The sequence below is a fragment of the Poromitra crassiceps genome (assembly GCF_964638095.1).
Source record: "Poromitra crassiceps genome assembly, chromosome: 1".
Taxonomy (NCBI): Eukaryota; Metazoa; Chordata; class Actinopteri; order Beryciformes; family Melamphaidae; genus Poromitra; species Poromitra crassiceps.
Genome location: NC_139623.1, coordinates 29,452,951 through 29,475,205, shown reverse-complemented (window position 1 = coordinate 29,475,205; position 22,255 = coordinate 29,452,951). Strand labels below are relative to the sequence as shown.

General features: G+C 44.8%; 1 protein-coding gene across 2 annotated transcripts in view; it reads left to right on the top strand.

Annotated features, from left to right (window-relative positions):
* LOC310773329 (glutamate receptor 3-like) overlaps positions 1-22,255 on the top strand; it is a gene marked incomplete at both ends in the record, with an annotated part of 166,662 nt that overhangs the window by 69,175 nt on the left and 75,232 nt on the right. For both annotated transcript variants that reach the window (XM_083633204.1, XM_083633203.1), the window contains one exon: positions 12,540-12,727. In XM_083633204.1, the coding sequence (XP_083489330.1) occupies positions 12,540-12,727 (188 nt within the window). The remainder of the gene's footprint in view (positions 1-12,539; positions 12,728-22,255) is intronic.

The following is a 22,255-nucleotide window of genomic DNA, read 5'->3' as shown; positions in this document are numbered from 1 at the left end:
ATCTTATGCTATTCAATAATATGTCTCAGAATACCGGGGGAAGAGCTGACACACCAGCATCTGCCTTTTAATTTCCTCTGTTTCTGAGCTGCCATGTCACTGAACTGATAAAAGCTGTGTTTGTGTTTCTGAAGGCCGGGCGGTGACGGAGCTGCCCTCGGCCTCTCGAGCCTAAGGTCAGATCAGCCTCCTATCTGACATCACATCCCAGTGTCACCACATTCAAATGTTGCTATAGCACGTTTCTAGAATCCACAGAAATGTGAACATTTCTGAACGGAAATACATAGCATTTCACGTTTCTAGATACCTGAATAAGTAACGTTCTATATGTCATAATGACAGTCTGAGGTTTAAGTAGGTCAAAGTCGTGATAGGGAGAAGGGAAGGGAGTGGTAGAGCCGTAGTGTTCCAGACTTGCAACTTTCTTGTCATGAGAGAGCTGGTTCGAATCCCAACCATAACCTTAACCCCAACCAAGTTGCTTCTGTGGCCTAAACCCAACCATTGTTTTACTTGCCTAACCCCAACCAAGTTGTTTTACTTTCCTAAACTTAACCGGCAATATGATTCGTGGCTCCCGGGACATTACCGGGCCGGTAGCCATGAGTTGCGGAAGCCGAGGCTCCCGCCGCAACTCACTACCGGGCAGAGCAGGTGGTCAGGGCAACCAGGAAGTAGCGGTGGCTCCTCCGAGGTGGGGGCAAGGGAGGCGGTTACCTGCGGGCAAGTAACCAGGAAGGTGCCTGTGCTGTAGAACTGAAATGTTCATATTGTACATTTCTGTGGATTCTCTAAACGTACAATGCCCACATTTTATTCTGGTGATTGGGTTGGACATCAGAGCGCTCCTCAATGCACAGAGGAGCAATGGCCGCCCCAAAACCCCTTTTGAATGTCTCAACCTCTCTGAATATCAAGCATGTGGATGCACATATCGCCTGGCCCTGCCTCTTCAGACTCCTGAGTGGCTAATATGGGGTGGCACAGCGCGCTCAAGAGCCTCTTGTCTTTAAAGGCCAAACCTGATTTGACTGCTGTCTGCTGAGCACTCCTGTGTGAAGGTCACCAGCAGACAAATGGAGGGGAGGACCGTTGTGCTCTGAATACCTAGGTGCTCTTTTGGGAACAAATCAGTTCCCATGTCTGCACTCGTAGTCAGTGCAGTGGCCAACGTGTTGGAACAGCTGAGAGAAATTGGTTCTTGTTGCTGCAAACTAGAGCTGCCTGCAACAATTAGTCGATTAGTTAGTCAATCGACACAAAATTAATCGTCAACTAGTTTTTATAATCGATTAAGCATTTAGACAAATCTTTAAAGGAACAAATACTAAAATTATCTTGTTCCACCTTTTTAAATGTGAGTATTTTGTGGTTGCTGACCCTGATGAAGACCTAGCAGGTCAATACGCATTGGTCTGTCTATTTGCCTTGTGCTCGATTAAATATATATTTCTACTTGAAGATGGAGTGCCTTAGTTTTATTCCATGGTAGTCTGCATAAAAACCTGGGGACTGATATCAAGCAACCTCCTGGATTCTGTTTGTCTAATACTATTACCTGCCCAACTAATGAACATCTGTCGGATGAGCCATCAGATCCATGCAGCGCTTCCCTCTTCTGCTGTATACTATTTTCTGGTTGCGTTAGTTTTCTATGGCAGTCAACTGATTATCTTTGGGTTGTGAGCTGTTGGTTACGACAAAAGAAGACATTTGAAGATGTCATCTTGGGCTTTGGGGAAAAAGTGATTGACATTTTTCACCATTTTGTGACATTTTATAGACCAAACGACTAATCGATTAGTTGAGAGAATGATCGACAGATTAATTGATAATGAAAATAATTAGTTGCAGACCTACTGCAAACTCATTACGTTTTTATTTCTGGTTAAAAGATGTAAAAGAGGGGCGTCCGGGTAGTGTAGCGGTAGATTCTCTGCCTACCAACGCGAGGGTCGTAGGTTCACGCCCTCGTGTTACCATACATGCACGATTGGCTGTGTCTGCGGGTGGGAAGCCGGATTAGGGGTATGTGTCTTGGTCGCTCCACTAGCGCCTCCTCTGGTCGGTCGGGGTGCCTGTTCGGGGCGGAAGGGAACTGGTGGGAATAGCGTGATCCTCCCACATGCTACGCCTAAGCTCCCCGCTGTCAGGTGAAAAGAAGCGGCTTGTGTCGGAGGAAGCATGGTGCTAGTCTACGGCTCTCCTCAGATCAGCAGAGGGTGGAGCAGCGACCGGGGCATCAGGGTGAAATTGGCCAAGTACAATTGGAGAGAAAATGGGGGAATCAGAAATAATGATAATAATAATAATAATAATAAAAAGATGCACATCAGTCATGCAGAAGTACAGGCCGGTGGTGCTGGACACAGTTACCAGTGGAACTGCCAGCTGTTTATTCTTATTAAAATAATTAATACAATATATTAGAAAGTGGTACTGTATGCCCCTGTCTCAGATGAGATTAACTTCACGTCATGCTGTCACGTCGCGCTCAACTGTGTGACCAACATAATCAAAGTGGTGCTATCTTTGAGAGATTCAACAGTGTCTCTTTGAGAGATTCAACAGTGTCTCATACATTGTAATGCAACAAAATAGCAGAGGGGAAAATGTGATTGTTCACTGCAGTGTCAGCAGCACTGTCAGCAGACCTGAAACAACTGGACGTGGTTGGCTGAGATACCATCTATATCGAGAGTTTACAGAGAATTGGATGGCAATGTCCGACATACGGCTGGAATCTTACTGAAATACATAGAGATTCAAATGGATGAATTTCAGGCTTGGCAAAGTAGCTCCAAGATATCTATAGTTGCTGAAAGCCACATACTTGCATGTGGTTATTGAGGGGGAGAAGCTGAATACACCCAAAAAATAACTGACATTCTGTAATTGAATTTCTTTAATGTTTTCAGCAGAATTGTATGAGTCTACAAAGCATGTTAAAATAAGATTAGATTAGATTAGATTGCACTTTCATGATCCCTCGGGGATATTTGGGAAGGAAACAGTAAAGGTTAGGCCTAATAGTAATAAACAGAACTAATTAAAGAAATTAGATGTAAAAACATCATCGCCTAAATTTCACAGTTTAGGGGCCTTGATGTTAAAAGCCTGATCGCTAATTTCACTCCAAGGTCCCCTCTACTTTCATAACTCACTGCATGGTGTACTCTCTCACCCATGCTAAATTATTTATTCATGCCAATTTCTACACTTAATTTAGCGGCAAACAGAACACTGGTTGACTGGAAGTGATATGACAGCTTAAGTAGTCATGATGGTAAATGGGAGTCTGGTGTATGGAGCGGTAGTTGGCTATGATGTGGATTTGGAGCAGGTTTCATGTAGCTCATGTATGCCCAGTACAGAGGCTTGGTGCTGGCTTGCCTTTACATTAACATAATTCACACCAGCTTATGCAGGAACAGTAATAATATTCTTCGTTTTATTGAATCAGCAGTTTTATAAGAGCAAAGGATAGCACAGCATGAGATGCCTCTTCTGCTAATTTAGTCTAGTCAGCTATAGCAGCTTCGCTCTGTGGGATGCAAGAAAAACGTCCTGCATCGTCCCCCCCCCCCCCCCCCCCCCGTCTATTGGTTAGACTGCCACCGTGTATTTCGACCACCACTCACACACATTTTGCATGTTGTTCTTCAGATAATGGTAATATGCAAATTTCAGATTTATGTTGTCCATCCATAGTCTTTCATCATGTGGCTTGCGAGCTGTATGGTATTATTTACTGCGCTGCTTTGACTGTTATCATATTCATACTTTGATCAAGCTATTACCCTTTAAAGGGTCACTGCTCTTCCTCTTCCAATGCTTTTTTCACGCCTGCGTTTCATCCCAGTTTACTCTCATAGCTTTTGAAGTCATCTTACAGCCCCAATATAGAATGGATTTGGTCGTATTAGTTTTAATTATATTCACATAGATTCTTGAGGGTTTTGACATAAACATGAGAAACAAGCTTGCAATGTATATATCAGGCTTTACTCCACACAACACACGCATGCTTTAGCTCAGCCTTTATAGATATTGCTCATTTAAACAACACTATAAATTTGTAAAATGTTAGATTTTATCTTCACTTCAATATCAACCCAAATTAATAAAAAAACAAAATACCAACACCACACTGCAATTATGGATTGGCCCTTTAACAAGAGATTGGATTGATCTCTTAAAAAGGCAACATGGTCACACGCCTGTGGCAGTGACCCATTTAGAGGCCATTTTCTGTCAGTTCAGGTCAATCAGCCTAATGCTGTCTTTTGAAGATCTTCTATGACCTGCAAAATAAAGGGACTTATAATGTAAACATTACATGCATATAAGTCACAACTGTGATTTGTATGAATCACACAGTTCGACAGCGGAGACATTAGCAATTAAAATTAAATCCTGTGATGTTAAATTGCCCTCTGGAGTTTTCAGAGAATGGGAAGATGTCCTCACTAGAGCACGAAGCTTGTAAGCAAATGGAGGGTATGGGTCTAGCTAGTCTCTTAGAACAGACGAGTTGGCTTCCGCAATTTTCAAATGCTTCCGCCATACCGTCTGTAATTCGTGGGGGAGAAGCATGCGCCAACCGGAATGGGAAGCAGAAAGGCGGGTCTTCCGCTCATTAGTCCAATCCAAAAAAAATTAAGGCGGGTCTTCCGCTCATTAGTCCAATCAGAATTTTTTTCCGTGGACACACATGTCGTGATTGGTCGGATTTTGTCGAACTTCCTTCCAGTCTGAAGTTTTTTTTCCCAACTTCCTTGTGCATGTTCTGGGGGTGTAACGTACAGACTGTTTAGCTGCATTCGCCGAATGTAGAGAGTCTGTTTTAAGAGACTAGGGTCTAGCTGATTCTGTTCACCTCTGTTTTTGTGGAGGATAAGTTTGCACTTACTGCTGATTTGCCAGAGCCTTCTCCAGTCTTGCAGAGGAATCTGTGACCCACTCCAACATGCAGCTGCCTGTGACCCGTGAGTCTCTTAGTACAGTAGCACCCATAAAGCTGATAGTTCCCTCACAACATGCTTTGCTCGGGCTACTAATATAGCAGATGAGATGAGCAAGCTGCATTCTTTTGACCTGTGATGGAGTATTGAGCCTAACCAAGTGGTTCCACTAGTGGGTGAACCATCTGACCATGTGATTGTACATTCAGACCAAAAGCTCAAGTTGTTACTAACGACTTGATCAAATCTTCACCACTCTTGGGTTACCGCGGCACAGACTTTGCAGTCCCTGGGTGTTGAGCATGTTGTCTCGAGTGTGTACCACCCTGAGTCGCAGGGTGCACTTGAACGCTGGCACCAACTATGTTGAGAAAATACTGCATGGAAACTGGAAAATCTTGGGGTGAAGGAGTGCCTCTAGTGTATTTGGTGTTCATGAAGCTAAACAGGAGTCTATTTTCAGTCCTTCTGAACTGGTGCTTGGGCTTGGTGTGCATGGCCCATTGAAGGTGCTGAAAGAACAGCTCCTGTCTGCCAGTTCACCGTGCTCACTCCCTACAGTAGCAAAAGAAAGCCCTCTCTTCCTCCCAAGGACACATGAAAAAGAAGTTTGACACACAAATAACAGTTGAACGTAGTGTGACGTTTTGACCCAATCCGATTTGATTATCGTTATCGTTGTCTAGGGGCGGACTGGATCAACACTCACACGCTGAAATATGGAACACAGGCTGGATTTGTCAGAGAAGAGAGGGTGTAGGTACTCACTCAGGCTAGTAGGCCGCTCCTGGCTTGGAGACCTCTTCTCCGGCCAGCTCGCTCTGTTGTTTGCAGGAGGCATCCATGATTGCCTCTTGCCATCAGATGGGTCCAGAAGTGGACCAAAATAATAATCCTTATAACAGTGCTCCAATATTATCCTAATATGAGCTGGTAACACGCGGTCCTCCGCGAAGATCTTCTGTGTGGACAACTGAGCCCTCCTCAGTTAGCATGAGGCTTCCTCACTGGGCTTCCATGGCTCTACCTGTGTGAAACACCTCTCTGCTCGCCTGGCATGACGACGGACATTTTTATAAACCATCTGGCAGCTCCCATATGTGAGCACAAGGACACCACCTGCCGTTACAATTGTACACCACACATCTCTTCATAGACAAGATCCAGCCATTATAATTAAGAAATGAATATTATGATATCTATACGTGAAGGGCGACTGAGGGAGAACGGTCACAGTAGTTTTCAGCGTGGAGACAATGTTCTGGTCCTTCTGCCCATGCCTGACTCTGCACTCACTGCATGTGTCCCAGGGACCTGGCGATAAAAGCAGATGATGTTCTCGATGCAGTCCTCCATACGAGGTAAAGGGAAGGAAAGACATTCAGTGAAAGTTGATATTCACTGTAGCTCTCATTCCCATGAATGAAATGAGCAATATCGGACATTCTTTAAAGGTTTAAAGCTACTTTTCCATTTGACCTAGTTGTCTTTTTTATTTGTCCGGGCAAGCAGCTGCCACTTTGGAGCACTTCTTACTGTAGACTTGGAAATGTGTGATTGTTAACTCATTCACCGCCAGTTTAGGACTGCCAATATTTAGCACAGGCCAAAGATTTTCATAATTGTTGGTCATCTTTCAAGACCCACAGTAAATTATCTATTAGCACCAGAGTGATTTGCAATACCTCAAAATGAAGATGTACGTCTCTGGGTTCACCAGGGAAAAAAAAGTGAGCTTTTAGCATGTTCTGTACTCTACTTATAGCCATTTATATACACCCTGTTTTCACCCAAAATGTCTCTCTGAGAAAAGAAATTGCAGAAAATGGCATTTATGTACAGCACATGCAGAACTCGCTCTCAATTCTTTTATTTTGAACTGTATTGACATCAGACATGTAAATATTATTCATTATGACACAAATGACAAAAAAAAAAAAAAAAAAAAAAAAATATATATATATATATATATATATGAAGTGCTTTTTTTACATTCAACAATACAGTTTGCTCAGTGTGAGTGAGTGTACAGACAGACACACAGACAGACAGACAGACAGACAGACAGACAGACAGACACACAGACACACACACACACACACACACACACACACACACACACAGAGAGAGAGAGTTCTGTCCACAGCTGCCTGCAGCTAGATCGCACCTCCTTCCCCCTCCTTCCCCATCAGCGTTTTCCTCCTCTCGTTCGGGCTGGGAGTGGGACGAATGCTGCGACACGAGTCACACGACACAGGAACGGGTCCGCGGCTTGGCTTTGGGACCAGGCGCTGCTGGAACCGGATCGATCATGTTCGTCACGGGTTTGACTAGGCAATCCAGGTTCGCCCTGCAGCAAGGCAGCAGTGCAGCGCGCCGAGAGGCGTTTCAATGGCGTTTTTTCCTCTGTACAAGGAAGCGCGTTTCTCTGTTTTTCCTCTTTTCCTCCTTCTTCCTCGTTTCAAACAACAGCTGCGGTATGTGTTTGATAACGTGCTGTCGGCTACCCTTTGAGGATAGGGACCAGATGACATGTCAGAGGCTGGGTAAGTGTTTCAACTACGCGCTGCACTCATAAAAACAAAAACACGTCAAACACGTCTTTGGCGTGGATGGCTATTTCTGATAAGACGTCAAAGACGTCTTTGGCGGTGAATGAGTTAACATAATGGGCAGAATTCAGATGGACAAAGAAAGTCATATAAAAATGCATTTACTGTACAATCTGAAAGATCACATTTTGTTAATTTCACCACCCTAACTATCCCTTGTGGTGTTTAGGGTGAGCACCTGCTGTATGTCACGGGGTGAGTGCAGGGATGTCACTTGTCAATTAGACTCCTCTGAGAACAGATGTTTTGTTGAATCAGGTCCATGAAACATTCAGGCAGCTCAACAGTTCTCATCCCAGATCAATCTGATCACACCTGTACTCCTCTACAGTTCACCTTCTACTATACAATTAATTTAAATACTAAATGTCATTTGATTTGATTTATTTATTTAGACGGGACAATGCAAAATTGATGAACACAATAACCATGGAACAGATAAAAACATCTGGAACATAATAAAAGTGTAAAAATCGGATTTAGCGGAAGGCTAGTTTCCATCCGTTGTCCCCGAAACATAAAACACAAAAACATAAAAACAGAATATATAAAACAGCAAAACATAGGCATCAAAGTGCTTTACACCCGTAAAACAAGTATACATGTGCAAAACAGCAAAACACAAGCAGCAGTAATACACTCAAAAAACACAACAGTATAACATGTACAGAAAGATTTATAAAAAAAAAAAAAAAAAAAAAGTTTAGAAGTTGACCTTATTACCTGTGGCCACAAGACTGGTGGGTTTTCAGCCATTCATTCAGTGAACCCTTAAAAGTGGCAAGTGTGGGGCTTTCCCTTATGGGGACTGGCAGACTGTTCCACATTTGGCTGCCTTTAAAGGCCGGCTTTTCCGTGGGGGATATGAATATATATTAAATCTCACGGCCCTAAGGTTTTCGAATCCGTTGAAATTTTTGAAATTGGAGGTTTACTCACAGAGATATCAACCGAAATCCACTCTGTGTGTGTGTGTGGGGGGGGGGGGGAGGTGCGGGTGCGGGGACTCGAAATACTACATTTCCCACAATGCACTGGGCTCGCGTGGCCTTCGTTTTCATGCCCACCCCTCAGGCATTTGGCTGATATCAAACTACAGTAGGTGGCGGTAATGCACATATATGTTTGCCAACCGCCATAAAACTCAAAGAAGAAGAAGAAGAAGGCTTCGACAATAAAACATACAAAGAACAAGAAAATTATCGAAAATAAAATTGCCTCCAAATTGCACCAAATTTAAACTGTAGTATATATGTCGGGAGATGTCTTCATAAAAAAAAATTCATGCATTTTAAGGCATTTTCGTAGGAGTTACGCGCATCTGATGTTGTAACTATTTTCTGTAAAAATGTGTAAAAACGGGTACATTGCTCAGCGTTGATTTCGTTACTTCAACCCACCTACTACTAGATGTAAAATTTGCCGAGCTTTCCAATGCCGCAAGTCCCGTGTCTATTAGTGCTTCCCTTCCCGAGATATGGTCTCTTTGCAAGGAACTATGGGAAGCTAATATTAGCTACAGCAGGCTAGGCGGTTGAAAAAGATGGCTGCCTTTTCGTTTTTGTTGAAGACCTCTGAAGGGGCGTGGAGGACCTCTAGAGGCGGGACCATGGCTCACAACAGTTGTAGTTCATAGGTGCACGACTTCCGCAAGGCGGGGGGTGTCGCTCTGACGCGTTTTGCGTCAGAGCGACATGGAAATAATGTGATAGATGCTTGATAGGCATGGCAGTTAATAACCAATTTCAAAAATTTCAACGGATTCTAAAACCTTAGGGGCGTGAGATTTAATATATATTCATATTCCCCACGGAAAACCCATCCTTTAACTGAGAGGACGTTCTGACCAAACGTGGTCAGTCTGCGCTGGACCTTACAGTCACCTCTAGTGTCAGACCTGGTGCCAAGTCCACTAGTTCTGTTTCTGTGGATGAATTCATTTATAGGCAGGGGAGCTAGTCCATGAAGGCATTTGTAGAAAAAACACACACTTTTTAAGACCTTGATATTTTCAAAGGTCAAAAAGCGGTGTTGTTCCAGAATGTTACAGTGGTGGTATGACAATGGTTTTCTAGCAAATACCTTGATGGCTCTATGGTAAAGTTGTTCAATGGGTTTTATGACAGTGGCACCTGTGAACGACCAGTTTGTGAAACAGTATTCAATGTGGGAGAATATCATGCAGTGAAGATACATTTTTGCTGCATCAGTGGTTAGGAAAGGTCGAATTTGTCTAAAATTAACTAGATTGAAATTAATTGTTCGTTTAACTTTTTTGATGTGTTTCTTGAAGGATAGGTTTGAGTCCAAGATGACTCCGAGGTACTTGAACTGGGAGACTAATTCCAGTTCCTCCCCCCCCAGAAACACATTGGACCGGGTGATGCCAACTGGTCGTTTGCTGAACATCATACATACCGTTTTTTTTGTGTTTAGCAGCAGGCACGTATCTTGCAACCACTGTTGGACCTTGCTTAGAACATTTGTAAGGTTACAAGAGATCTGATCAGTTTTCTTACCGTGTACAAAATTGACCGCGTCGTCAGCATACATCTGACATATATATATATACAGTATATATATATATATATATATATATATATATATATATATATATATATATATATACTGTATATATATGATGAGGGTATCATCAATCATATGATTGATTGATTGATTGATTGTTTTTATTCATTGTGTCATGCACTTAACAGTGCCCAGCCATGGGCTTACTGTACAAGACACACAAGATACAGTATAACATAAGCCAACTATAAAAATACTACTAAATCACAGTACAATATACTCCTTAAACAACAAAACAGATCATTATTTTCTGAACAGAACATTCTGTACGGCAACCATTTTAGGGCATCCTAAAGTGCGCAAGTTTTTTATATATATATATATATATATATATATATATATACCGTATATATATTGTAAATATTAAAAAAACTTGCGCTTTTATTTTGAAGGCAAAATCATTCAATCGGAATTGAAGTTGTAAAAAATTGTTGCTAAGTTCACAGAGGCATTCTTGCGGTTTCCCCATCACACGCGGAAGAACAACAAAAACAACGAATGACAGCATTTTCATGTGAGACGTGAGGAGTGATGACTGACAGCTAGTTTGAGTGATAAGTGAGGCAGGAGCAATGACAACATTTTTGTGTGAGGAGTGATGACTGATGAGTGAGGACTGATGATTGACGAGTGATGCCGTATTGTGCGATGGCTGACGCGTGAGAAGTGAAACAATAATGCAGGAAGAATGACAGCGTTTTCGTGTAAGGACTGAAGGTGTTTCAGAGCACACTCGACATGGTTTTACTAGGAGACATGACAACTGACAACGCTTACTCTGACGCGTGATTTCTATTCGCACATAGGATAAGCAATAACCACGCCCTGTGGCGCCGGGATTGGCCAGGGGCAACACTGGAGGGCACGCAGCCCAGCGATTTCATGAACCAACTGAATAGCTCTTGAGAACGGACAGCGATTTCGAGAGCGGACATTGAAATTAATTATGGTAACCTACCTTCCTTAGCATAGTAATAATAATAATAAGCATAATAATTGTAATCTACACAATGTACACAATCTACAAAAACATGCAATAATATTAACGGTGTTGTGTTCACGTTCATAGCAATATAATGTATCATATCGTTAATTTCAAGCTCAATTCTTACCCAGAGAAAAGGTACAGCACTGAAAATGTAACAAGCAATAGTTTTTTAAACATCTTTATTTTAAAAGATGAAAAACCCCAGCTGCTTTAGTCCCAAGCTTCAATGCTCTTGGCCAATCCCGGCGCCACAGGGCGTGGTTATTGGGGCGGCTTTAGCTCAGGAGGTAGAGCGGGTCGGCCAATGACGCAAGGGTTGGCGGTTCGATCCCCGCTCCCTCCCAGCTGCCGTCGCTGTGTCCTTGGGCAAGACACTTAACCCTCCTTGCTCCCGATGGTGTGTAGGCACCCTGCGCGGCAGCCTGCCGCCATTGGTGTATGAATGGGTGAATGTAGACTATCTACTCATTGTAAAGCGCTTTGGATAAAAGCGCTATATAAATGCAGACCATTTACCATTTACCATATTGCTATAACTATAACTCTGACGGAGGAGGATGCCCTAAAATGGTTGCCGTAATTCTGCCTTTGCTCCCAGGCCTGGGAAATAAAGTTGGCTACAAAGAAGGTCCCTTTCTTGAAACTCTCAAACTCAAGTTTTTCATGATCCATCTAAAAAAAAAAAGCGCTGGTAGCGCTGCCGCCTCACAGCTAGAAGGTCCTGGGTTCGATTCCCACCTGGGATGCTGTGGAGCGCTGAAGGAGTGCGTGCCCGTCCGCATGTCCTCGAGTGCCCACCGCCCGGGTGGGGTCGTCAAAAGGGCCTTTCTGTGTGGAGCTTGCATGTTCTCCCCGTGCCCCCTGGGGGTTTCCTTCATATAGGAACCCCTCACCAAAAACATGCAATATCCTGGTTGCTGAAGTGGTGCCTCCTTTGGTCATTTGGGGCGCCTGTTTTTATGTTTCATGTCACTGGGAGGAAAACCTTGTTTGCTAGTGGGAGGCCTTTCTCTGTATTTTGGATAATTAATCAAAACAGATTGTAGGCAAAGTCTGCTGCAGGTACTGTACTTCCTTCAAGGCAGTTAGATTGCTCAGATAAACATTTAAATCATGCATTGAGGAATGGCTGCTAAAGTAACTAGCAGGAGCCAAACATCTAGTCACCCATCTTTCTTCTGATGTCCTTATACTGTAAGTATTTATCCAAGGTGAGGGAAAGCTTTTCAGACTTCCGGCGTGTTGCTCACAGTTGTTATGAGCCATAATACCCTGGAGGCTATTCTTTACAATGATTTGGATAGTCAACACAAGATATACCCACCGCTGTGCACTAAATCCACAAAGACATTTATGTGATGGGGCTCTTCTCCCTCCCCTCTCCAGGTTTTGCAATCCTCCAGGCCATCATGGAGAGCGCTGTAGCCAATAACTGGCAGGTGACAGCGCGCTCGGTGGGGAACATCGTGGACCCCACTGAGTACAGACGCATCATTGAGGAGATGGATCGCCGGCAGGAGAAACGCTTCCTCATCGACTGCGAGGTGGACAGGATCAACTCCATACTGCAGCAGGTATCGAGTCAACACACACGTTACTTCAGCTTTCAGTGTCTAAGAACAAACCGCCACATTTGAGGTAATGATGTCTATCCTTTATGTTCAAGTGTAACGTGGCCAGCGGGTAGTGCTGTGTAGGGCTGCCTGATTATGGCAAAAATCATAATTGCGATATTATTTTTTACTGATATTGAGATCACGATTATTTAATGCGATTACTCATTGACTTTGGCAACATCATGCATTTATTCAACTTGAAAAAATCTTTTTAATACTGGATTTATTTGAAATTTAAATATAATTGAACTGAAAAACAAATTAATTAATTAAAAAAGTAAAACAAATGTCAAGGTATCCGCGGGGTCTTGAAAAGTATTGAAAGTTGATCAATCAATTTAGGGAAAATGAAGGCCCTTAAAAAGTATTAGAAAGTATTTTATTTTTTATTTCAAATTGTTTGTATTGAGTTTTAAATTAAATGAGAAAAAGACAAACAAGCAAAAAGCAAAACAAAACAACGGAAATGTATTTAAAAGTCTTAATCGCCACTTGATGAGGTATTAAATTGTGTAGCTATTGTGCTATTGTGTTAAATGGACATATGATATTGTTCTGGAGATCCAGCAAGACCTGGTCACCTGGCTGGGTGTAAAGCAGCCAGGGCTGGTATAGGTTCCCGCCGGAATCATTCCAATCTGTCGTAAGGTCTCTGGCTCCCTCACAGAAGGGGCCAACCACTCTTTCACGCTCCAACCTGGTATCTCGGTTCGTGGAGGGATTGCTGGAGGACCTTCCTCCTCCAGTTGGCTAGCAGTGTTCTTGGCCGTTGGGTGACAAGTTTGATTCGTTGTTAGCATGCATTGTCTCAGGCGTGCCCATCACGGCACGATGGAGGTCCCGCCACCTAACTTGCTCACGATCTGGATGGTCTTGTCAGTGAGCACCTCCTGTAAAGTATTGTAGCGTTCCAGGTAATCCAGGTATTACCTGTAATGTGATGTGCAATAGAAGTGTCTAGATTGCAGCTAGGAACTAATGTGTGTGGGTGTGTTCCTAGGGGGAAGGGGGTATATAGGACCAGCGGCAGCATGGCGGAAGCCAGTCAAGCTATGCGAGTGAGCGAGACCGGTTGCTGTGTGTAGAGCTAGCTGTGAAGCTAGCTGCTAGGAGCTGAATGAGCCTGTCAATAAAGAACCTGTACCAACTACAACTCTCCGTTCCTTGGCGGATACACGATCCGTTACATTGGTGTCAGCAAGTGAAGCGGTAGCGCCTCTGATTCGGTCGAGAGGGGAGAGAGTGAGGAGGAACGGCGGAGGAAAAGTTGGAGATCAGACGGCTCGAGCGACCTAGCGGTAGCAAGCTAGCTGTGTGAGCTAGCTGCTAGGGGCGCCACGTGTGATGGTGCGCGAGGAAGAATGGCCATCGGTGAACGGGAGAAAAGAGGAGCTGACGACGGGGATCAGCTCGGTGCTGGCGGGCATGGAAGCCCGTTTGTTGAGAGAGGTCAGATGGCTGGCGGAGGCGATTCCTGCCTGGGCAGTGAAGCTGTGGATGGCGCTGCGGGGAGTCGGGCAGCGTGTGGACAAGTTGAGCACAGAGGGAGCGCAGTGTGGAGAACGGCCGGAGGAGCCACAAAATAGACTGTGTTGGACCTGTGGAGAACCGGGCCACGTGGCGAGGTGGTGCCGAGGCGGTCCCGGGAGACGGACCGGGTATGCGGGACAACGACATGGACAGCAGGGAGCCTGCTGGGCATGCGGCGCGATCGGACATTTAGCCAGAGAATGTCAAGAAGCTGTCGGGGACTGGAGAACAGCGGGAGAGGAGAGACGTGCAGGCGGCGGACAGGTGAGACTTTGTTGGACGTGCCGGTCACCTGAACATTTAGCCAGAGACTGCACTAAGGGTGTGAACGCTGGAAGAGACACACAGCCGGGGGAGCAACAGGCAGAGGAGCAGCGGAGTAGCGGAGCAGTGGAGCAGCCTGAGCGACAAGCGGCGGAGCAGCGGAGCAGTGCAGAGCCGGTCATTCAGGTCAGGAGAGTGTGGACTGCTTGTCCAGATGGACGGGTGTTGCTAACGCCGGAGAAGCCTAGCTGCTCTGCATACCAGCCGGAAGTGAGCGACATCATCTGCAGAGCTGTTACAGTCGGGGGAGCAGCACTCGTGTCTCCGGGTGAGCCTGGGGGGTTACCGCCGGGGGAACCGGCCCAGCCTAGCCGCTACACACCCCCCACGGTTGCACTGCGGAGAGCCGAGGTGGAAATCGACACCGGTGGTGTTCCCCCTGCTGTCCTCAGCACGCCGCTCCCTGGGGGAGCGGGACGGGAGAACGAACGAGTGCAAGAGGTGGAGGAAGACGAGGGAGGCTGTTCAGATGGGGACCTGACAGACGAGGACATAGACGCCATCATGGATGTCGACGAGGGGGAGTGGAAACGCAGACAGATGGAGGACGCGGAGATCGGTCCGGTGTACGGGTGGGTAGCGGCCGGACGCCGGCCCCCTGTGGAGGAGATTCGCACGTGTTCCGGTGCCACGAAGGGACTGTGGAACATGTTTTCGGACCTGCAACTGGGTGGAGATGGGGTTTTAGAGAGAAAGGGGCACGGGAAGAGCGGGAACCAGTGGGTTGTACCCAGCTACCTGCGGGGGTTGGTGCTACGGGGGACTCACGGGGGCTGCGGCTGGAAGGGTCATTTCGGGCCTGAAGTGACACTCCGCCGGGTTCATGAACTTTACTACTGGGGCAAACACGAGGAGGATGTGCGGGACTACTGCCTTCGTTGTGTTGACTGTAATGTGCTTCAGGTGGGACAGAAGCTTTGAAAGGGGGGATGGAAATGGTGGTGGTTTAAATGATGGGGTCGAGTTAAATTGAAGATGAGTGTAAAGAAAAGAGGGAAAGGAGAAATAAGGTAAATGTTGGGTTTATTGTCGAACTGAAATGATATGTGGGTTGAATTGAAAATGAGTGTAAAGAAAAGAGGGAAAACGTAAATGGGTTTGAGTTAAATTGAAATGTGTGTAAAAAGAGAATTGAAATGTGGGTTGAATTTAAAGGAATGGGAAAAGAGGAAGGAATGGAAAGAAATGCAAATGATGATGGTGGAACGAAAATTAAGAAGTGGTGAAATAAGAAGAGACCAATTGGGGGAATACAAAAAGTGTTGGTGATGGAAAAATGTTGTGTTTTGGTACAGGGGGATATGTGTGGGTTGTGGGTGTCAACGTGGGCGTTGACCTATTGTTGGGTATGTAGCGTTCCAGGTAATCCAGGTATTACCTGTAATGTGATGTGCAATAGAAGTGTCTAGATTGCAGCTAGGAACTAATGTGTGTGGGTGTGTTCCTAGGGGGAAGGGGGTATATAGGACCAGCGGCAGCATGGCGGAAGCCAGTCAAGCTATGCGAGTGAGCGAGACCGGTTGCTGTGTGTAGAGCTAGCTGTGAAGCTAGCTGCTAGGAGCTGAATGAGCCTGTCAATAAAGAACCTGTACCAACTACAACTCTCCGTTCCTTGGCGGATACACGATCCGTTACAGTATTGTGAAGAAGAGGGTGATAAGTTAGCCCACAAGTCGTCCAGGGTCTTTATCCTGTTCCGCCTGCCAACTGGATGGTTATGATAGTTGTGTTGGCAGCCACCTCTTCTAGGTGTCTTCTCCGTGGCTTCTTCCCGTAAGAGCGATGCCAGTCGACACCAGTCGTCCAGCTCCTGACCCTGGAGTGGAAGTCCTCGTCGGTATCTGCTTGATCTTCGTGGCATGTGGTCTACGTCGTCAGAATGTCGGGTCGTACTGGACGTGAGTCGATCGATTGTGGATAGCTTTGTACTGTCGTGCGCTTGCTGATATAGTTATCGTTTGCAGCACATTATGACATCACCAGTGATGTCATAACATCGTCGGCTCTGATGATGTCATCACTGGGACGTCACATCTGATGATGTAATTTGTGCTCCCATTGTGATGACATCGGTGATGTCATCGTTCGCTGCCGCGGTTCCCATTGTGATGACATCGGTGATGATGTCATCATTTGCGATAGTTCCAGGGATAGTTCTAGGGAGCTGGCTGGATCCAGAGGCCCAGGATGGGCCCCTGGGAGGAGCCATCCCACTTCGAATACTTATGCAAGAGAACCTTTCGAACAGATATCGTCTCATATCGATCGTAGACCCCTGAATTGAATCGAAATTGTACCGTGGCAGACTTTGTGATATCAGCAAATATCGTCCAAAGAATCTATATAATATCGTATCATGATGAAAGTTGTGATTTACACCCCTATCACTGATGTGATGAAAGTGGCATTGAGGTCTTAAAATATAAAAAAAGGTCTTAAAAAAGTCTTAAAAGGTATTAAATGTAACTTCAGGATTCCTGCATATACCCTGATGTATAAATAAATAAATAACCACAATAATATAGAAAAATGTATTGGTCTATCTCGATGATCTTGTTTTCATAATTGTGGGAAGTCAAAAATGTAATGGAGATTAGAATTTGATTAATTTCACTGCCTTAGTGCTGTGCAGTAAGTAAACCTCACTCTCTGAGATCTCAAGAGAGGATCTAGCGACAGCTGCTAGAGGGTCTGCCTCCCATGCCGGAGGTTCCTGGTTCGATCCCCAGCTGTGAGGGGACGACACAACGCAGGTTACACAAGAAGAACTCCTGAATTACTCCACGTTCCATATGCCTTATTTCCTCACTTTCTGCTGTGGGCACCCGTGATTTCAGTTGTTTATTTCTGATGATACTGTAGGTTGTCAGTTGCAATTGAAATTATCCAAGGATCCCTCAGCTGGATGTGCTATTGTGCTTTGTGTTACCTTCGATCGATGAGCGAACACGCTTCAAGCAAGGTGCTAAAAATCGTATATTCCCCTTCAATTTAGATCCTCGCAGTAGGGATGTAATGATATTAAATTTCACAGTACGATACGGTACGGTACGGAATCTACCAAAAATATCACAGTGTATGGTATTTCACAGTATTAATCCCCCATCCTTTTAGGCGTACTATGGCCCATCGAAAAAACAAGTATTTTGCTTTGAAGAAAAATATTGATTTATTGATCTGAAACTGGAACTGATATGAGATACATTTACACAAGGGTCCTCCATTATCAACTTATATGCAGCGCCGTGTATATTGTGCAACATACCTACCATGGGCATTGTATGTAGGATATGATAACCGTGGTTGTTTGATATCGCAGTATACTTTAAAATGGTATATCCTAACATCCCTACCTCGCACTTACTCAATGCGATGTTTACTGGATCCTTTACAAAAAGCCTTGAGCCCACCAGCATGCGTTACTGTGTGTTGGTGCATGGCATGCTCATTTGAACCATTAAGACCAGGCAACACCTAACCTTCTGTCCTTTGCTGAGGTGTAAGTGTGCAAAGGCTTCTGCCCTCTACATAATGATCGTCATTATTACAGCCTTATGCGGTTTCCTTTGACCTTCACAGTAGATCTGTCTTCATTGCCGCTGACGTCGGGCAATATTTTTAGTGACAGCCCTGAACATTTTCATTAATTAGGAGACGTTTGCTTTTCTCGGCCCTTCTCGCTGATATAGAGGGTTTCTGCTAAATTGCCCCATGTTATATCCAAGTTATCCAATCAGATAATGGCGGTCACTGGGTGTTACATCAGGCTGATTATAATCTCTTTACTGTAATGGCTTAATGCGTGTGAATGGTGGCCTTGTATGCAACCATCTGTCAGACAAGCGTCTCTTCAGATGCTTGAGAGTGGCAAGATACTGTACGCCTGGGTCTCTTGACAAGATACTGTACACCTGGGTCTCCTGACAAGATACTGTACACCTGGGTCTCCTGACAAGATACTGTACACCTGGGTCTCCTGACAAGATACTGTACGCCTGGGTCTCCTGACAAGATACTGTACGCCTGGGTCTCTTGACAAGATACTGTACACCTGGGTCTCCTGACAAGATACTGTACACCTGGGTCTCCTGACAAGATACTGTACACCTGGGTCTCCTGACAAGATACTGTACGCCTGTGTCTCCTGACAAGATACTGTACGCCTGGGTCTCCTGACAAGATACTGTACACCTGGGTCTCCTGACAAGATACTGTACGCCTGGGTCTCCTGACAAGATACTGTACACCTGGGTCTCCTGAAAAGATACTGTACGCCTGGGTCTCCTGACAAGATACTGTACACCTGGGTCTCCTGACAAGATACTGTACACCTGGGTCTCCTGACAAGATACTGTACACCTGGGTCTCCTGAAAAGATACTGTACACCTGGGTCTCCTGACAAGATACTGTACACCTGGGTCTCCTGACAAGATACTGTACACCTGGGTCTCCTGACAAGATACTGTACACCTGGGTCTCCTGACAAGATACTGTACGCCTGGGTCTCCTGACAAGATACTGTACGCCTGGGTCTCCTGACAAGATACTGTACACCTGGGTCTCCTGAAAAGATACTGTACACCTGGGTCTCCTGACAAGATACTGTACACCTGGGTCTCCTGACAAGATACTGTACGCCTGGGTCTCCTGACAAGATACTGTACACCTGGGTCTCCTGACAAGATACTGTACACCTGGGTCTCCTGACAAGATACTGTACGCCTGGGTCTCCTGACAAGATACTGTACACCTGGGTCTCCTGAGAGCGCTTCCTTATGCGAGCTGTGACATCAGCACTTGTTTTAATATAATATCAGCTCCCAGTGTAAGTAGGACACACTGTCCCGTAACAGCAACAACAATGAGCCTACTATAAATAGCCTACCGTCCTATCCTGAGGGAAGATCTCTCACAAAGGCAGGAGGAGTGAGCAAACACAACCGAGATCAGTCAGACATCAGGAAGCAGCCGTTTTGGACATGAATCTGTTATCGGCGTTCAGGATTAGACCTTATAGATAGAGCGAACCATAATAATCTATATTATATAATCATCAATATACTCATTACTCACTTAGGTAGGTTGGTCTGGCCTATTGATACTTGCATTCAGGCTATTATCTCTGGCCAGGCCCAGTATGCTATTTAGAATGTGTGATAATTACTGGTAATAAACAATGACTTCCCAGCTTACTTATAATGGAAGTCCATGGTATCGTGTGGCACAGTGTATACAAATCACATAGATGCTCTCGCATGATACAAAGTTATAGAAAGGGGGAGGAGTCGATTTCCTAATTTAGGCCCAGAAAGGAAGTGGCCCGCATATTAATCCAAGAAGTCTCCCGTTGAAGGAGATGTCGCCACCCTTCGCTTTTTTGTTTGAAAGTGTCTGCAGTGTGGCCCTCAGCCTTGTAGTGCCTTGTAGTGCTGTGCCATGGGGTAATTGGGGTTGTGCGTCCTCCTGATAGCGTATTTGTTCAGCCAATCTCTTCCCCAGCTTGCCTTTGGTGCAGCTGATAGACTGTAGAAACAGCCACACTCACATTCAAGTCTGCAAACAACATGTTGTGTTGCCATTAGCAAAGCTTCAGCATTGAAATGTGCTTTGAAAAAAAACATCCACAAATGTGGTGTCTGTTGACGTTGTTGCAGTGATTGCAAGAGCCACATCTGTTCCAGTAAGTTGTGGTAGGTTTAGGGGTGGATGGTGACTCCTCTCACCAGGCTGTCTTTGAGTGTTGGTGCCCTGCTGAAAGAGAAGGCTGGTGGCTCAGGAAACACTGCACAAAGGGTGCGGTTAATGAGCAAAATATCCCAGTTCTTAGTGATAACATGCATGATATCATAGGCCAAGTTGCTGTACTGTGTGGTGAAATAGATTCTGGAGGGTTGTTTGTCACGAGGTCTCTTGTTCAGAAGGTGCTTCCTATCGAAGGACTTGGCTCTAGTGAAAGCTTGATGGAGAACCTTTTTGTTGTAACCCCTCAAATCTGTGATACATGTCTTTGGCTTGGTGTTAAAAATTACTCTCAGTATCACAGATCCTCCTGAGCCTCTGAAACTGGTTATATGGTATATTTGATTTAACTTCAGACCATGTAAAAATGGAGAGAAAGAAAAAGTCATCAATATATCTCCCATACCACTTGATGTTGTCTTTGAATGGGTTGGTGTGAGGTTTCCATACCAAATTTCAAGCTGAGAGTATATCTGTATTACCTGATCAGCCCGTGACGTCAGTCAAGCCCAAGCGTGACGTCAGGCATGACATCAGTTGTCCTCAGTTCATGACGTCAGGCATGATATGATGTCAGTCCTCCCTAGTATATTATAGCAAGGGTTCTACGTCACGCCCCACTCTGGTGGAGTGGCAGCCGGCATCGTGGCTGTTCATTCCCCCTGAAACCATCCGTCAGATGCCGCCCTCTCGCCTAAAGAGGAGCGCCATCTTACAATGGAGTCATACGCCAAAGTACTTGCCATGCATGCCACTTGCTAAATAAAGTCTCTTGTTAAACCTTTCCGACCGGTCTCTCATGATTGAAATGGCTCTACATGTCGTACCTTCCCAAAGTCCCAAATAGAACCCAGCATATTTCGGAGCTGTGCCCTTGACCTGCCTGTACAGTTGATCCTGGAATATTTATATTTACAATGGAATCCACTTGTGATCACGGTTATAGTGATCAACCGCTTATACTGATCAAAAGCGTTGTCACGAATCATTCCTATATACATGCTGTTTAAATAACTTGCTTATAGTGATCAATACTCTGCTTACAGTGATCATTTTTGGCCTTGTCCCAATGTTTAAAACTACAGTAATTTTATAATTTTTTACTTACAAACTCCGAGATACAGCAGCGATATTCAGTGCATGTCTTTCTGTATACGGAGAGATCACGGCATCTCTGTCTGCCTGTCAGTCTGTGGAGAGATGGTGGCATCTCTGTCTATGCGAGACCGCTGTGTTTGAAATAGCTGGAGGCCTACTGTAACTTACTGTATGTATTTTTTAAAGTCAATAACATTCAGTAGGCTAAATAATGGACCTGTCAGTTTCATTACCTTATATGTACAGTATTAATTAATAAATATACAAAATGTCAATTAGATGTAATCTACATGCGAGAAAGTGCCATCTTTAAAAAGGCCCAGTCCAGGCTGTTTTTTCTCAGGAAGCTCCGGTCTTTTAATGTTAGCAGGTCACTCCTTCATGTTTTTTGACCAAGGTATTTTAGCTAGTGTGTTATTTTATGCTGTTGTCTGTTAGGGGAGTGGCCTAAGATTCGAGGACAGAAACAGGATCAATAAACTGATCAGGAAGGCAGGATCCATTATTGGTCTGACTTGGAATCATATCCCAGAGCAAAGAATGTGCAGGAAGCTCAAAACCATCATGTACAATGACGGTCACCCAATGTTCCCTGTTTTTAACGACCTGAAGAGCTCTTTTAGTGACAGGCTTGTCATGCCCAGATGATCTACAGAGAGATTTAGGAAGTGCTTCGTTCCTGCTGCAGTGACATTTTTTATTGAACATCGTCGCTGATTGTTGCCGTCGACCTGGTGTTGACATTGTTGATTTACCGTGGTTGGTTGTGAATGTTAGCATCCATGATTTGATGT